Source organism: Mauremys mutica, chromosome 13 (assembly GCF_020497125.1).
Source record: "Mauremys mutica isolate MM-2020 ecotype Southern chromosome 13, ASM2049712v1, whole genome shotgun sequence".
In the NCBI taxonomy this organism is placed as follows: domain Eukaryota; kingdom Metazoa; phylum Chordata; order Testudines; family Geoemydidae; genus Mauremys; species Mauremys mutica.
In genome coordinates this window covers 29,309,761-29,328,744 of record NC_059084.1, presented here as the reverse complement: position 1 = coordinate 29,328,744, position 18,984 = coordinate 29,309,761, and the positions used below count along the sequence as shown (strand labels likewise).

Genomic DNA, 18,984 nt, shown 5'->3' with positions numbered 1-18,984 from the left:
AATTGAAAAATTCTATCTCTTTTTTTACAGAGCAAATACTTGTAATCAAAAATAAATATAAAGTGAGCACTGTACACTTTGTATTCTGTGTTGTAATTGAAATCAATATACTGGAAAATGTAGAAAACATCCAAAAATATTAAAATAAATGGTATTCTGTTATTAACAGTGCAATTATTTTTTTTAATAGTTTGAGAGCCCTAACGGAGATATCTGTGGGTCTTGGGTTGGGTCAAAGTTGATAGACAAATGCTGAATTTTAGATTTGTTTTGAACACTCCTCCAACCTCTCTATTATAGAGGAGTTTAGCTTGTGTACATGCTTTAAAAGAATCATTTACACATAGTGCTTAGGAAGAATATAAATGACATCGATGGCATGGAGGTTGAGAAGTGAGCTGTCATACAAAGGGGCAGGGAAGCTAACAGACTACGAAAAGGAATTGAGCACAAGGAAAACTAAGGCTTAATTTAATATTGGACTAAATATCAGGAAGACTTTGGACACCTAAAGTGGTTGAACCTGCCCGGCATTTGATCCAATTAAGACAGGATATTCTGTAAGTAAAGCTACTGAGATGGGGCTAGTCCTTTCAGGACTGTCCAAGCTACCAATGACTACTGCCACCAAGGTGCACAGGACAATTCAGCTGTTTCTCCAGCCAGGGCACATTAGCTGGTACAGATACAAAGGGGCAAGGAAGAGTTCCATTTAGACTATTAACAGATCAGGACTTACAAGCCACCAAAAAGGAGCATCAATTACTTTTAGTGTTAGGATTATATGGGTTAACATTCTAACACTGAGATATTGACAAGTTAGAGGGAGTTAAGAGAAGAGCACCACCAACAGATTAATGAGCAGGAAGGGCTGTGTTAGAGTGAAAGCTTAAGAGAGCTGTATCTGAATCACTTGGCTATCCGTGGGGCAAGCATGACCATGTGGGACAGAGAGGTGCATTAGCATAAGTTAGGGAAAAGCTGGGCTGAATAGTATGAAAAGCTTCCTGATACTGAAATCTATGAAAACTGCATAATGGCTCCTCACATACACACACCCCTTCCTACCCTCCCCACCCCAGGGAAAGTGGCAGAAGCCCATTGCTTCCGACATTTATGGCAGAGCTCTAGAACAGTACACTTTCTAGAGACTGATTCTGCACTGACTCCTCAGGAACCTGGCCAGAGTGCCTAAGAGGTCTTTGCCATCTCTGATCTGATCAGAGGCTAGAACAGATCCAAGCCCTACAGTACTCTTCTGATCATGTGCACCCTGGCACTGAATTGCTAAGACACTATAAAAGCACTTTAGGAAGTTTCATTTCCTTACTTCCCTCAAAACTTCTCATTTCTCCATTTGTGCAAGCTGGCCCACTAAGACTACCATGGTTCTCCCCTAGGGCAGCAGGAGATCAAACACATACATTTTCTAAGCAGGTGCTGTCTTTGTCCTTGTTGAGGTAATGCTGTTGCCAGAATCGCAGGAGACTATGAAAATTGTTCAGGATGAACCCTGGGTATTTTTCCATATATTCCATCTCTTGCAGCGTGTGCAGGTAGAAGGGTAGCTTGTCTTTCCTTCGGGCCAGCATTAAGATAACTAAGCTTGTGTTCAAACAACTGACATTTTCCTAAAATAAAGGAGACATGGGAAATCAAGTTACAGAAAAATGCAGAGATCAAGTATTCCATGAAATTCCACACAGAATTCGTTTAGGGTCCAAATCTATACAAGATAAATGCTTCTAACTCCTAGTGCACAGTGAAGACAAGCACGTCTTGAAAAGAAGTCAGACCCCCCAAACCCATTAATACACATCATGAATGATTACAGTGATCATATTTTAATGTCAGCTCTTTACCTGTGTGAGTGTCTGTACATGAATAATATTAATGAGGCGGAAAAGGAAGGACATTCTCATGGACATCTGAGACATGTATGATAACAGGCGGCACTCGGACAAGACTTCTGCAACTATAGGGAAGACAACCAGATTATTAGATTTGCAGAGTTTAGACAGACAAAGAATGAAACCGTCATTCTTAAAATCTGGATGTAAGGGGAAGACAGTAATTCCTGAACCTAATGCAAGACTAGGCATTGTATCCAGAGCTGCCGACAAGTTGTGCTTCTCTCTGAACAGAGACAAGAGAGACTTCTGGTTGAAAAAGATGGGGTTGTCCCGAGGACAGATTGTCTTCAGTCACAGAGTTCTTTTACTGCTGGCTGATCTGCAGTTGAAGGCAATCCCAGCTGACAACGTGGGCAGCACAGCAATAAGAACTGGTGCTCACACCCAGTAAACACATGTGCTAAGTCATGCATCTGAGACACACATTGCAATCTCTCAAAGAGCTGCCAATCTTCCTTTACCTTTAATATCAGACTGGTTCTCAAATCGGTCCAGAGACAATGTAATGCAGCGAACCAACATGTTTGAGTCAACCAGTGAACTGTTGATCTGATTCAAAAAGATCTGAAACTAAAGACAGACATTTTAGTGCTATGTTTGCAAAAGCGATATACTCTATAGTGGTAGGCACTTGTGGAGCAGAGTTTCATACACTGAGAGCATTGTATGTGGCTAATAAGCTGGATATTACCCATGGCGTGAACAGTAATTAGAATTAGCTGCCCATTGCAGGTAGGTCTGCAGACAAGGCCCTGTGGTGAGTACAATTATGTGACCACACAAATGGTCTTTGGAAAAGTTACTGCATAACTGTGCTCATGAATTTGAGCTTTTTGTTTGTTTTAAAGGACTAAATCTCTACCCACATTGCTTGCAGTGATGCCATGTCACGTTCTGAACAAATGTGCATCCAAGTCTGTACACTACCTCAAACAGTACCTCAGAAGTACAAATGCCCCGTTCATTTCAGAGATAACCATGAGCCCCCAATCCCCAAATCATAAGTTGCTTCTGCCCAGAAAAAGGAATGGGCAAATTAACCCATGTACATCACAGGACTGCACCTAGTATTTGGCACAGAGAAGGGTGTTTTTTGTTGTTTTTTTTTTTTTTCCCTTTCTCCAAAAGAGATTTACCTTCTCATCTGTGTTGATATATTTGTTGAACCTCTTGAAAGCATCAATGTTGAATTTCATCAGTTCTCCCAGCAGATCAAAGTAACTCTGAAGCACATCCCGTGATTTGCACTCACTGTCAACAATGCAGTAGAGAATATGCTGGCAAGAAAGGAAAGTGTGTTACCACCACATTTTAGCCTAAATCACCAGTAAACTCAGATTCAAATGCTTGTGATCCAATTACTGCTTAAAAAAGTTTAAAAAGAATGAAATGTGGATCGGTAAATCAGGTGATTTTTTTCCATAGCACTCAAAAATGGAGTATCTAAGATCTGAATCTAAGGTAGATATAAATCACTTAGAATCTGGATACTGTAAGTACCTGTACCAGTTCCCAGAGTTAGATTTAAACCAAACCTAACAACTATGATCACGTACAACATTTCAGGTTCCTATAAATCATAGATTTACCAAATGTGATCACTCCCTTAAAAGTTTTTGTTGAAACCAGAGCTAAACTTCTCAAAGGTGTTGCATTAGGTATAAGATCTGCCTATTGCTGCAGTGAATTCTAGCACTCATTTTTTAAGCTTCCTGGATTTTCTTAAAAATTAAAGCCACCAATTCCCATGGAGATACATGCTAAGTTTGTTACAGTGTATGTGTGCCAGAGCAGATATCTAGGTTGTTACCTCTAAGAGTCCTCTCTTTAGCAGGAACATCTGGTCTGCATAGGAAGTGGCACCTCGTAGAAAACTCTCAACTGCCCTTGCTTGCCAGAACCTGAGATAAATATATGAAGTTTTACTAATTCAACAAGGCTGTAACTCATTGGGGAAAGTTACTTTATCACTTACATGTCTCAGGCTAAACTAAGTTTCCCTGTCCATTTAGTTTCAACATGAAAGCGAAGCTGTGTAAAGCAATTCCATAGAATAGTCACTATTCCACTCACACTACCAGAGAAACCAAATCAGAACATTTTAAGTCTTCTCACAATGGATAATAAAATACTTCAGCTGTCATGAACTCTGAAGACTAGCAAGTCTTCCCACCCCACCAAAAAACCACATACATCAATGTAAATGGAACCCACCTGAAAGAGGACTCAGCTGGTTCCTTCTTCATGACCTGTAGTAGCCTGGTTAACAAACCTCTTTTTCCATCACAGACTAGACTTCTAAAGAATGTGGGGGGAATATTACAAATATGAGTGGAAGGATGGCAAAAGCAGGTCACTATAGAATGTACTTCTGGAGATTAAGCTAGATTCTACTCACAAAGCTTAATATGAAGAGTCCAGTATTACACAGCATTGTCATCCATGGGCATTTCACATTGCCCACAAGAACTGATGACAACAGCTCCCACATAGCTCTGATGCTGCAATCTGCAAGAGCTGCAGCATAACTGGCTTTCAAGGAAGTTTCAAACAAAGCATTTTTGTTGAAACCTTACCAAATGCAAAAGAAATATGAGCACTGTGATCAGAAGGAGCAGCAGGCCTGATAGTTTTGAGTGAGAACAGAGGGGGCTGGGTCTCACTACACATTTACAGAAAGGAGAGTTTGGTTCAGCAAGCACAACATTTTTGTATCAGAATTCAGACCGAGGCAGTGGCCTAAATAAGTTAATAGTCTCCACAGGAAAAACCCATCAAACTGAAGCCCACAAACATTAACAGCACCTTGACACAACTGGGAGATGTATTTACGCAGGAGGTATATGCAGACATGCTGCCAGAAAAATGGTGTTTATTCAGAAAAGGCGTGGCACCTGAAAACAATAAGGGCAGGAAATGGAATGGTTCTGTCCACATGCTTAGACCATGAGCCAACCTGCAGGTGTAGGGCAAGATAGTTTAGGGTGGGGATTCACTTTTCTACTGTTCAGAAAGATAGGCAGCATGGCTGCTCAGTTGATCCATGCTGGTCACTGCCTGTGTACCGGCCAGCTGAGGTGCTGGATGCAGCCTGAAGCCTGCAGAACAGAGCTTTTCACAAAGGAGGGCACTGGCTGCGGGATAGCTGGCTCCCCTTACTAATGCTATCAGAAAATAGGGAAGGTTGCTCTGCAAATTACACAGGATGGAAGAGGTTATCTGTGGCCTTGCCCCTCCTCCTTCTAGCACACGTACAACACAGGGCAGCATTTCCCTCTGAATGGTTGAAGCAGGGCCAGAACAGCAGCAGTGCTCAGGAAGAGAGGGTTTGGTCAACACCGGTGGTGGTTTCTCACCAACAAGGCAGATAACGAGGAAGTTGGCAACACTTAAGAACTGGGAAATCCCATTGTGTGCCAGAGATTCCTTTTCAAAGCCAATGGCACCTTTCCACTCACACTGGCAACCTGGTATGACCCAAGTACGTTTGTTGGCTTTGTCTTCCGAGCCCTGCAGAGGGAGTGAGCTGGATTCTTTTGTCTAGCACACAAAGAGAACTGTTTATCAAGAGCTTGTCTTCAGAAGTCATACTGATTTAACTAGATCAGTACCACAGAACACCTTAGTGGGGCCACTCAAATGGGTTTACATATGTTATGTCAATTTAGCTTAATTTGGTTATTAGCCACTTCTAAATCAAACCTCTTTGGCAGGTACTCATATCTTCTAAATCAGTTTAGTGAAATTGGCGTAATGTGTGCGTAGGCCAGGCCTAAATCCCAATTGCAAATTACCACCGGTGGCTATTCATGAGCTAGAAAGATTCCAGCTTGCTTCACAACACCCAGTTTGTGAGGCTAAGCATATAACATGGAGATCATGGACACAAACGTCAAACTCCATAATGCCATTGTCACAGCCTCTTTAAAATGCGCTTTGTACTCTATAAGATGTCAGCTAGTCATTACTATGAAAATAGGGGTAGCTATTTCTTCCTTTGAAGGATCTGGTTCTCCACCTGGCAATGCAATGGCCTTATAGAGCAACACTATTTGATACTGATGTGGCAATTTCACCTAGCTTCTTTCACATGTGATATATGGAAAATGCATTTCTTTACATTTCCATAATTTCCTAGTGGTTCTGCTAGTGCAACTTATTGCTGAAGTTACGGGAACGAGATTTCATGGAGGATTTCAAACAGAGCGGATAAAATAAAACCTCTAGCGTAAGTACTTACTGAATGTTCAGAGTTTAAGAGAGCTTGAAATAACAGGCTACAAAACCTATAGCTTCCTCCCTACCTGTCTGTGTTGACAACTGCGTCTACTTCAGGGATGTTGGCTTTGAGGGAGATTGCACTCAGTTCATTAAGTTCTTGGCTGTTTAACAGAAGATATTTGTTCCTGAAAAAAAAATCATTGAGAGAAAAAAGGAAAAATGAGGCTGAGCACATCCATTTGTTTCCTTCATTCATGATTTATATAATGTTGCCAGTTATACGTACTGCATCTGCAATCCACGACTCCAAGCCAAACAAGACAGTGTGGCTAAGTTATTTGTGAAACCGAAAAGATGGGAACAGACATTTATTGATGCAGCCCACTAACAGGATGTTGCCCTGCCTAAGAGTGCATGCTACCACATTGCCAGTCCTCCCGAAATTCAATCCCTGTCACTAATCATTAAAAAAGCAGTGCCAGGCTTCTTACGCTTGTCTTTTTTATTATACCATAACCATCCAAAAGCAGATTAGAGAAAGATACAACACAACAAGGATAGCCTTTCAGCACTTACAAAATATAGGTATTTCACCTACAATAATTGCTGTTTAATCGGTTGGAAGCTATGACATTAACTTTCAAAAATACAAAATGGCAGCTGAACAGATTTCAGCAAATTCAGATAGCACAGCCTTCCAAGAATCCCTCAAAAAGAGTCTCTATGCTACCTATCAATAGTTGCCCAATAATATGAAGATTAACTAGTAACATTAAATCATATAAGGCACTCAAATTTTCCAGTACTTGGTTACAATTTACTTGACTATGCTATTATTCTATTCCTGGAAAGTGCCAAAAGACATCAGCAAACAAACTAGGAAACAGGGATGGGTATAGCAAAGTAAAGAACTCACATAATAAAATATTTAGCCAAGTAACTACATAAAAGAGAAAGTGTTTTCCAGTGTCATTCAAATAAACCTGAATTGCCCATTAACCATTTTCAAGACAGCAAAAATCATATATACTTTACTCTACAATATTCATTATGAAAGAAAATTTTGTTTTTGGTCTAACAGAAATGCACTACAAGAACTATTCTTTCAACACACTCATTTTTTCTGTAAATCATAACTTTGGTCTGGTTTGGTTGCAAGTGGCCAACAAAATGGTTTATTGATTTTTATTTTTTTTAAACTACAAACAGCCTCCTGACCTTCATTATCAGAAATGTCTAGCTATTTTCTAGGCCACACCAATTCCAGTCACCAGTCAGTCAAGGTGACTTCCAAGACTACAAAAGGCTTTCCCTTTCACTGGCTATAGTAATAGACTCAGATTCATAGACTCTAGGTCTGGAAGGGACCTCGAGAGGTCATTGAGTCCAGTCCCCTGCCCTCATGGCAGGACCAAATACTGTCTAGACCATCCCTGATAGACATTTATATAACCTACTCTTAAATATCTCCAGAGATGGAGATTCCACAACCTCCCTAGGCAATTTATTCCAGTGTTTAACCACCCTGACAGTTAGGAACTTTTTCCTAATGTCCAACCTAAACCTCCCTTGCTGCAGTTTAAGCCCATTGCTTCTTGTTCTATCCTTAGAGGCTAAGATGAACAAGTTTTCTCCCTCCTCCTTATGACACCCTTTTAGATACCTGAAAACTGCTATCATGCCCCCTCTCAGTCTTCTCTTTTCCAAACTAAAACCCAATTCTTTCAGCCTTCCTTCATAGGTCATGTTCTCTAGACCTTTAATCATTCTTGTTGCTCTTCTCTGGACCCTCTCCAATTTCTCCACATCTTTCTTGAAATGCGGTGCCCAGAACTGGACACAATACTCCAGCTGAGGCGTGACCAGCGCAGAGTAGAGCGGAAGAACGACTTCTCATGTCTTGCTCACAACACACCTGTTAATGCATCCCAGAATCATGTTTGCTTTTTTTGCAACAGCATCACACTGTTGACTCATATTTAGCTAGTGGTCCACTATAACCCCTAGATCCCTTTCTGCCGTATCCTTCCTAGACAGTCTCTTCCCATTCTGTATATGTGAAACTGATTGTTCCTTCCTAAGTGGAGCACTTTGCATTTGTCTTTATTAAACTTCATTCTGTTTACCTCAGACCATATCTCCAATTTGTCCAGATCATTTTGAATTTTGACCCTATCTTCCAAAGCAGTTGCAATCCCTCCCAGTTTGGTATCATCTGCAAACTTAATAAGCATGCTTTCTATACCAATATCTAAGTCGTTGATGATCTCTCTAAAAGTATTGTTTAGCATCTGCCAGCACTTCTCCCCTACTTTAAGATGCTGGAGCAAGACAAAATACAAATTATTCCTCAGATGCCTTATTACTTTTAACACCGTACTCTGCTGATTAGCATCAGCTGGAGTTGCCACATGGTATCTGTTTCCTTCCAGGTCAATAGATTTCTGCAATGGAATTGGCCGATGAGATTGCAGAGCCATTGGCCATTATCTTTGAAAAATCATGGTGATCGGGGGAGGTCCCGGATGACTGAAAAAAAGCTAATGTAGTGCCCATCTTTAAAAAAGGGAAGAAGGAAGATCCAGGGAACTACAGGCCAGTCAGTCTCACCTCAGTCCCTGGAAAAATCATGGAACAGGTCCTCAAGGAATCAATCCTGAACCACTTAAAGGAGGGGAAAGTGATCAGGAACAGTCAGCATGGATTCACCAAGGGCAAGTCATGCCTGACTAACCTAATTGCCTTCTATGACGAGATAACCGGCTCTGTGGATGAGGGGAAAGCAGTGGATGTACTATTTCTGGATTTTAGCAAAGCTTTTGATACAGTCTCCCACAGTATTCTTGCCAGCAAGTTAAGGAAGTCTGGGCTGGATGAATGGACGGTAAGGTGGATAGAAAACTAGCTAGATGGTCGGGCTCAACGGGTAGTGATCAATGGTTCCATGTCTAGATGGCAGCCGGTATCAAGTGGAGTGCCCCAAGGGTCGGTGCTGGGGCCGGTTTTGTTCAATATCTTCATTAACGATCTGGAGGATGGTGTGGACTGCACCCTTAGCAAGTTTGCAGATGACACTAAACTGGGAGGAGTTGTTGATACGCTGGAGGGTAGGGATAGGATACAGAGGGACCTAGACAAATTAGAGGATTGGGCCAAAAGAAATATGATGAGGTTCAACAAGGACAAGTGCAGAGTCCTGCACTTAGGACGGAAGAATCCCATGCACTGCTACAGACTAGGGACCGAATGGCTGGGTAGCAGTTCTGCAGAAAAGGACCTAGGGGTTACGGTGGACGAAAAGCTGAATATGAGTCAACAGTGTGCCCTTGTTGCCAAGAAGGCTAATGGCATTTTGGGTTGTATAAGTAGGGGCATTTCCAGCAGATCAAGGGATGTGATCATCCCCCTCTACTCAGCACTGGTGAAGCCTCATTTGGAGTACTGTGTCCAGTTTTGGGCCCCACACTACAAGAAGGATGTGGATAAATTGGAGAGAGTCCAGCGGAGGGCAACAAAAATGATTAGGGGGCTGGAGCACATGACTTATGAGGAGAGGCTGAGGGAACTGGGATTGTTTAGTCTGCAGAAGAGAAGAATGAGGGGGGATTTGATAGCTGCTTTCAACTACCTGAAAGGGGGTTCCAAAGAGGATGGATCTAGACTGTTCTCAGTGGTAGAAGATGACAGAACAAGGAGTAATGGTCTCAAGTTGCAGAGGGGGAGGTTTAGGTTGGATATTAGGAAAAACTTTTTCACTAGTAGGGTGGTGAAGAACTGGAATGGGTTACCTAGGGAGGTAGTGGAATCTCCTTCATTAGAGGTTTTTAAGGTCAGGCTTGACAAAGCCCTGGCTGGGATGATTTAGTTGGGTTTGGTCCTGCTTTGAGCAGGGGGTTGGACTAGATGACCTCCTGAGGTCCCTTCCAACCCTGAGATTCTATGATTCTATGAATTCTAACACCTCTCGCTATTAAAAGGGGAATTCTCTGAATCCTTCGCCAGCAACTCAGGGGTTTAGCTGAATCCTCTCTCCCTGTACCAGCTGAGTTCAAGCACTCTTTAGTCTCTTGCTTTCATTGCGTTTTCAGGTAACTCAAGTTTACCAGCCATTTTACATGCCTTAACACAGATTTTACTTTACTATTACTTAATTTTAATAATCCATTTTCTTAAGCATTTCTGTTTTAGATTCCACACTTTCCATTCAGTTTCAGTGGATTCCAATTTTCATGATATAAAGATGTTCAACTTCTAGATGTTTAACTTTATTATTTTTGTTTCAACCACACTTGAGGTTTTTATAGTGATTGCTTTAATACGGACAGCATCTGAGGAGACCATGTGGGAGTTGTTGCTGGGCTAATAGTGGCTGCAGAGGGAAAGTTTTTGATGGATTGAGATACAGATCTAGGTCCCAGTTTTCATGGCATGAGATCTCTCAGTTTTGACCTGGCCATAGCAGAACAAGGTAAATGTGACACTTATAGAATAAGAACTGGTATAAAAGGTATAAGGTTCAGAGACGGGCTATTAGGATGATTCGAGGAATGGAAAACCTGTCTTATGAAAGGAGACTCAAAGAGCTTGGCTTGTTTAGCCTAAACAAAAGAAGGTTGAGGGGGGATATGATGGCTCTTTATAAATATATCAGAGGGATTAATATTAAGGAGGGAGAGGAATTATTTAAGCTTAGTACCAATGTGGACACAAGAACAAATGGATATAAACTGGACACTAGGAAGTTTAGACTTGAAATTAGACGAAGGTTTCTAACCATTAGAGGAGTGAAGTTCTGGAACAGCCTTCCAAGAGAGTAGTGGGGGCAAAAGACCTATCTGGCTTTAAGACTAAGCTTGATAAGTTTATGGAAGGGATGGTATGATGGGATAGCCTAATTTTGGCAACTGACCTTTGATTATCAGCAGGTAAGTATGCCCAGTGGTCTGTGATGGGATGTTAGATGGGATCTGAGTTACTACGGAGAATTCTTTCCTGGGTGCTGGCTGGTGAGTCTTGCTCACATGCTCAGAGTTTAGCTGATTGCCATATTTGGGGTTGGGAAAGAATTTTCCTCCAGGGCAGATTGGCAGAGGCCCTGGAGGTTTTTCGCCTTCTTCTGCAGCATGGGGCACGGATCACTTGCTGGAGGATTCTCTGCAGCTTGAGGTCTTCAAACCACAATTTGAGGACTTCAATATCTCAGACGTAGGTTAGGGGTTTGTTATAGAAGTGGATGGGTGAGATTGTGTGGCCTGCACTGTGCAGGAGGTCTGAATAGATGATCATAATGGTCCCTTCTGACCTTAAAGTCTATGAGTCTAAGAGCATTATTTACTGTCTAGACCAGAAGACTCAGAGTACAAGAGAACAGAATCCGGGTTCCCTCCACCTACCCCATTTTTACTTTTTGAGATGAGAAGTGTTCCTCCTCATTCTGAGCAACGTGTGCATGCTCTTTGGATAGTTTTGGTATTTTTTTAATCCTTGCATTTTTTTCCCTGAAACATTACAAACAAGTCCGAACCTAGTGCTATAGGTGTAATTTAGATTGCTCTTTGAAATAGAAATTACCTGCACTGTGTCTAGAAGTGACCATTTTATTTATCATTGTCAGAAAGCACTTCCGCATTAGTTCTTATTAGAGCTCTACACCAGGCAGCACTTCCTTTCCCAGTCCCTATTGTCAGGAGATTATGAAGTTGCCCACAGAAAATTACATTACAAATTACAGATTGACATTTTTCATGCAGTGGGATGTTTGTTGAAAAAGGTGTCAGAATGTAATTAGGGAATTATCAGATAAAGGCATGTGTGACAGAACACTACTTAAATTAGTTTTCTCCATGTAGGTGTAGTTTGGCCTTTCCTGTACATTCTAATAATCTATATTTGTTGGGTTTGGTAATTTCATGTAGCTATGCCATTTGTCCCATAATTACATGGGTTGGAGCCCTTAAGCATCCAATCTAAAATCTTATGCATTTTATAAAGTGCAGCTAATCCTACTTAGCTAGTCAGATAGGATGGTTACGTTAATTCCTCATGGCTGGAACTGACGTGCTGGCATCAAAGATAATGCCTACAGTTAGATACAAATAAATGTCACGACACCAAAAGTGAAAAGATATAACATAGGGAAAAGTGATCTGGCCCCATCAAACAAGAATACAAAAAAATCTTCAAAGAACGGAACGCCTGGATTCTGCACGTTATAACCCAGAGCAAAATACACACTAGCAAAACCTGTGCAGTTTCCTCAAGCTGTACCACTAGCAAATATTTGCATCATCTCTCGCAAAAAGCAAAGCCATGAAATGTATGTGTTCACAGGCGAGTTACCACCTTACATTTCTATTAGTACTTTGTGTGGAAAGGCTTTAATAGTCCTAAATTCATACATTTCAAGGCCAAAGGGACCATTATGATAATTTAATCTAGTATGACCTTCTTCATAACAGAGACTACACAATCTCACCCAGTGAATTTCTGCATTGAGCCCACAACTCCTGGTTACGCTATAGCAGATCTTTTAGCATATATCTACACTGCAATTAATAACCCACGGCTGGCCTGTGCCAGCTGACTTGGGTTCATGGGCTGGTTTAATTGCAGTGTAGATGTTCAGGTTCTGGCTGCAGCCTGGGCTATAGTACCCTTTGAGGGGGGAGGGTCCAGGAGCTCGGGGTCCAACCCGAGCCTGAATGTCCACACAGCAATTAAACAGCCACTTAGCCCAAGGCCCACGAGCCTGAGTCAGCTGACACGGGCCAACCGTGTGTGTCTAACTGCAGTGTAGACATACTCTTAGAAAGATACCCAATTTTTGACATCCAATCAGCAAGTACATCACTACCTTGATATAACACCACCCAATACAACATGAATTTGGATATAATGCAGTAAAGCAGCGCTCGGGGGGGGGGGGGGGCGGCACATTCCAGTGGATCAAAGCAAGTTCAATATAACATGGTTTCACCTATAACACGGTACGATTTTTTGGCTCCCAAGGACAGTGTTATATTGAGGTAGAGGTGTACTAGAATATTGAGACCACCTTCCTACCTTTTGGAAGGAAAAACTGCATACACAGTACCTGAGATAGCGTTTACAGGATGGTACATAATGAATAGTTTTATCAATTTAAGCTACTGAAAGAAATTTAGTATGATTAAATACAATTCCTCAAGCCTGAGTTTTATCAGAACTGTCACTTGTGAAAGGTTCCATGGAATCCTTAATGATCACAAGTTGCCTAGACCTTGATTTTGCTATTTAAAAAGATCTGCAGCAAAACCCCTGTACTACAGTACTACACTGGCTCAGTACTCACTCTGAGGGAGGAGAACCACCTACTGACTCATGAAACCTACTTTCACACAGTTTCTCATTTACCAAAAAAAGTCTTTTTATATCAGTAGTGGGACATTTAAATATAATAGATCAGGGCAAGGCATCTAAATACATTTGAGGGTGCTCAATAATTTAGTTAAAAGGGAACAGACGCCACTAAATACAATTTACCGTAAGCTTATTTTTCCCATACTTACTCGTGATGATCACTAAAACTCTGAAGAAGCCTCAAAAACTGTATCTTTAAAGTAATGTCCTACAAAAAAAAAGGATGAAAAAAAACTTTAAAATATGTATTGTACATATTACAGCATCATCACTAACGATAAGCAGAGAAGAAATAGGTATCTCAGACTAGGCTGGAGTTGGAAATCTTTCCAAGACTGAAAAAGTATTTAGAACATCCTGAGTGTGACAGGCAGTTGGAATAAGGAAGGAACGAACTTCATCATTAGTTTCCCAAAACAGAAGAGACTGGAAAGGGTGATGGGATGTGTGCAATTTAATAAAGCTACATTTAAAATAAATAAATACATACATACATGCTAAGTTTACCTTCAAGTTTCCAAGTATAAAGCAATGCTTCGTACCTGGTATCAAGGCTCTCAAAATCAATGCTCTACAGCAACTCCAAGGGAAAAAAAGTTTACTACAACTGTAGTATCTAAATTACCATGCCAAAATGTGAAATTAGGGTACTCACTGGACTACAGTCACAATTTTGGTTATGCCCATGCAGAACAAGGGCTGATGCCGAATGTTTTCTCCAGATCAGTTTGTCAAACAGGTTATTAAGGCCAGGAATCAATTTGAATTCTGCTATCATTTTGTGAACCTGGACAAGAAAAGAAAAGGAAAATATTAAACTTGTCTGGTTGTTTCTGGTGCCTTCATAAAGGGGAAAAGGGCAATTTAGAACACAGATGGGTATAGCTACATCATCTCGTGTTAGCAGAGACACTGAAATGCTTTACTGAACAACGCGGGTTTTACTCCACACAAAAGAAGTGGTGAATCCCAAGGGGAAGACTTCAGTCTCCTCCAAGAATTAGTTGTCCACTTCCACTGAACAGAAACATTTGATCCAGTTTCTTTGGAGACAGCCTAAACTGATGCTTGAATTTATGGAGGTTCCTCTGAAGAAGAATGAACTAGGGGAAACAGCACACTCTGGAAGAGGAAATTTAGCACACTGAAGGTAAAGGGACACCCAACTATATCTCTATTCTAAAAAGTTCTTCCTGTAACATGTTAGTGCCAGTTCCCTAGTGTCTTTTTCTGCTGATCCTAGGTCAGGCCACTGATTCTAGAGTGGCTCTTTGCAGGCAGGAATGGAAAATGCCACAGGCACTATTTTCAAGTGTCCTAGCGTGTGATACTAGGTGCCGTGGAGAATGCTGTCCTGCAGCACTAGCAGGGAACTGACCAGTAATGCACAAGCAGCACACGCTTTAGTCAGCAAACCAGCATGTTTTTCCTAATGCTTTCCACACTCCACCCTCCTTTTTAAAGAAAAAAAAATGCAGATCACCATCTCTCAAGCACACCTCTCTGCCTGCCAAGGCCCAGATGTGAGACACCATGTGACAAACCCAGAATGAGGGAGTCAGTCAGTCATGCAGGAAACTTATGCTGTGGGATTTCTTCCTTCTGAGTAAAGGACTTCAATTAGCAGCTCAGATTCAGGATTCTCCATTTCTGATGTAAGTGATTTTGGGGGGGGGGGTTTGGGGGGAGGAAGAGAGAAGGCCAAGTGTGCATGGAATGTTGGGAGCTTTGGGACTAAAATGAGCAATGCCCCTGGAGATGAGATGAAAGTCAGAGTTCTACTCACAAGCCTGACTAGGACAGTCTTGTTCCTGTGTGCCCTCCCCTACCAATGCCAGGCTCCCTCTGGACTCTCATCACCAACTCTAGTAGACTGTTCAGTATTTTAGTTACCAGTTTTATTAAAGATTGTGGATGATGCAAATTATAACCTTACAAAAGTATTAAAAGAGGTTGACAGGTATACAGGGCAAGGGCTGTATTATAAATACAGCAGAGTTGAGACAGCATAGGTTATGAGTTACAGGAAGTAGAAATATTTTATTTTTGTTTCTTAAAGTCAGTCCATCTCATTTGCTCCATCTTTTCTCAAATAGTTCAGCTGTTTAGATTAACCCAAGCAGCAGGCCATTCCATGTTTCTTAATTTTATTTGGATCAATCATTTTCATAGCTGGCATTCTGTTTATGAGTCATAGTACTGAAATCCACGGACTGCTGCAGTCACATTTTGACATGATCTCAGTAAATTGGGACATTTCCCTAACAGGGAATGAGGGATCCTGTTTTTGCATCAGTTTTCTAGCACCACACATGAAGTCTACCTCAGCAGTCCCAGAAAGTGGAATCCTCCCAACATTTTATTTGCACTCTGTCCAACATTTCAGTCAGTCTTTTACCTACTCCCACCTCCGCTTTGAGATGCTCCCATACACCAAGAGCCTCCTGCACAGAGCAAGGGACTCTCCCAATCATTTCCAGAGACACTCATGTAAGTTGACAATACCTGCCAGCAGAAAGTACTTTGGATGCACTAGCCCCTCACAGTGGCCAGTATGGCACCACTGCAGCAGGGTGAACTATAAAATGCAGACCATGCATGTGAAAGGAGCAGCTCCCTTTTGTCTCCACCAGTGTTCATTGTTTAAACAGGAATCAGATTCTGTCATACTCAGTGCCTTTGTGTCCTGTGCCAACCAACACACCCCTAGACACTTTCCTGCCTTCTTAATGTTAGCCTGCTGAACTGTAAGACCTAGCGGAGCTAACCTTTGCATGCTATAAACACCCATAAACCATAAGAGTAGACTTCTAATTTCACTGTCCCTTCTAGAGGCCCCACATAGCTTTATAGTTCAGTTTAATGCCAGAACAAATCCTATTTTACACTACATGCTTCAAATCCTCTTTGGCATCTTCCCACTGCTGCTCAGATTGTGAAGACAGTTTAATGCCCATTTCCAGTTCTCGAGCTCATTATGCTAAATGCCATCACACTTCCTCTTAACATGTACAGCTTGGTTCCCCAAGAAAGGAGCAGGTAGAAAAGCAGAGTATCTTTCACCACTTAAGTAGAACCTTGTAATACAACCTAAAGAAATATGCAAAGTGACTACATGAGGGTGTGGTTATAATTACAGGGCATTTAAAGCCAAGAAATGCAGTAAAGAGCCACTTCTCTACTAGGGTGTGATCATCCCAAGGTAGCAGTGAAGTGTGGTGACTGTCACTGCTAGCACTACAGAGAAGAATTGAACAGTGTACAACATAACCAGGAAGAGAATTTAGAGAGAAGCTTCAGTACCAGAGAATTTAGTTTATTAGAACGTTCCCTTACTGAAAAATTAAATGCCTGTTTACATTTTCTCATAAGCGATCCAAAAAGAGTTTTGTAACCTCCTGACAACAGCGTAATTCTGCACGGAATTTCTGAAGCTAGATCTTTGGTTGCCCAAATTGGAAGACTGAGGTCACAAACCTATGACCTTTAACCCCTGCAGCCTGGCAACTGCTGATCTACATGGTGGTTACCATGGCAGAAACAGCAGAGGGAGAACACATTGTTTTCCTGCTGGTATTTCTTAGCATAGAGGAATTATAAAGTAGTATTTCCTTACAATGTGTCTTGATTTCAGGGGAACGCTTGCTTCTCAGACAGCCATGCTCAACAAAAATAGTATTCAAATGGACACCTGCATGCAGCAAAGTTTGCACCTTATGATAGCGAAAGGGGTTGGGGTGGGATAGAAATTGGAGGCAGCTTTTTGCAGCACATTCATGTATACTATTATCCTTGCAATGGAAAAAGGCAGAAATGACGTCTTTGAACTACACAATACCCCTTCAAAAATTGAAGAGTCTTTCACAGAGTCCATGATTTTCTTGATGCCATAGCCCCAGCCTGGATGATGGATGGATAGATAAAGTTTCACCCTCTCTGTATATCCTTGAACTATGAACTCCATGCAATAGGGACTGTGCTTTGCCCAGAAAGCAGCTAAGCGTACAACGGGTATTACCATGAACAATTCTTCTGTTCATTTTCATGTTCTTTTGTATCCATATGTAGGTTTATAAAGTACTGGTTATTTGTGATTATAGGATTGTGCTTAAAAATGTGTATTTGTTTGTAGAACTTTCTCTAAATAAAAGAAGTGTTTACAAACCTCACCATGAGGACTAGAAGTAAAGGAACTCTATATGGGAAAGTACCGAGTAGTTTCTAACCACTGACTCCAATAGAGCTTCACTCAACAAAAACTTGAAGCACACGGTGGTGGGTTCAGGTAGGCTAAACTGAATGCTTGGATTTAAAGAGACAATGGCTATTCCATGCACACATGACCATTTAGGTAGACACTCACCTGATTCCTCTGTCTCCCCATCAACAATACACAGAGAACATACAACACCTCCAGCTTGTACATGATCTCATGCATGATCTTCATGGACTGTGGAAGCTGAGTTCTTGTTGAGGTGTTGGCTAATCCACTTTCATCTGAAGATTCTAAATGAGAGATCAGAGACATGAGCCTGAGGTGGAAAGGATTGGTTACTGCTTTATGTAACAGCAAATACTGCAGTACTGCAAACGTATGACCAGCACATTTGCTTGAAGATCTTCCTAGCAAAACTGAAAATGTGTCATAAGACTGAAATAAGCAATTCCAAGTTATTTGAGAGATGTTTTTCTCACTATGGGAGATGCACCATTGAGGTTTATATTATGACACTGTTAGGATCCTTACCTCAAATATTTTTTTTTAAAATAGCTCACCTTCTGATAACGAGCCAAACAGCATTTCATACATGAAACTAATGGATTACAAATGTGAAACTCCTAATGACAATGTCACTTTTCTCCCTTGCTCTCTTCTTTGTACACAGGAAATCATGAATTAGGGGTGTGATTTTCAAAAATGCTCAGCTTTGGCCTAATTCTCCTCTAACTATCTCCAGTGAGGGTTACAGGTAGGTCAGTGCTGAATGCTTCTGAAAATATTGAATGCTTCTGAAAACCTATTCTGTACGTATAATGTTGAAGGACAGCGCTAAGAACGCAACATGTTTGGGATGCAATGGAAGCCACGATTTGGAATTATTTAGATCACAAAACTGACAAACTTTAAATAAAACAGGCTAGGATTTAAAGTTAGACCCATCATGGTGACTTAAGGAGGTGCAAGTCATGCTGTCCCCATACTTCATTTTTGTGAACCGGTTAAACATGCATGAATGCTGGGAGGCATGCAGCCAGAGTCAGAGAGACGCTCACATTGCCCAGAAGAGGAAGTTGCAGCCCTTATTCTGATGATCACAGAGGATCCAAGATCGAGAGCTCTGCGAACTGTGTGTACTCTTTTTCTGAGCGAGTTCTCTTTTATAGTAGCAAGCTTTCTCCACTTTACACTAAACCAAAATTGTGCACACATACCGAGATAGCACACTGCTCA

The 18,984-nt window shown here is 41.3% G+C and overlaps 1 protein-coding gene across 1 annotated transcript in view; it reads right to left on the bottom strand.

Annotated features, from left to right (window-relative positions):
- The window catches only part of LOC123347176 (transient receptor potential cation channel subfamily C member 4 associated protein), a 74,778-nt gene that overhangs the window by 14,405 nt on the left and 41,389 nt on the right, over positions 1–18,984 (bottom strand). The window contains exons 9-18 of the mRNA XM_044984552.1: positions 17,896–18,038; positions 14,188–14,319; positions 13,682–13,740; positions 6,218–6,319; positions 4,128–4,211; positions 3,724–3,814; positions 3,050–3,190; positions 2,375–2,483; positions 1,863–1,975; positions 1,425–1,631 (exon numbers count right to left, since the gene is read on the bottom strand). Coding sequence (XP_044840487.1) covers positions 1,425–1,631; positions 1,863–1,975; positions 2,375–2,483; positions 3,050–3,190; positions 3,724–3,814; positions 4,128–4,211; positions 6,218–6,319; positions 13,682–13,740; positions 14,188–14,319; positions 17,896–18,038 — 1,181 coding nt within the window. The remainder of the gene's footprint in view (positions 1–1,424; positions 1,632–1,862; positions 1,976–2,374; positions 2,484–3,049; positions 3,191–3,723; positions 3,815–4,127; positions 4,212–6,217; positions 6,320–13,681; positions 13,741–14,187; positions 14,320–17,895; positions 18,039–18,984) is intronic.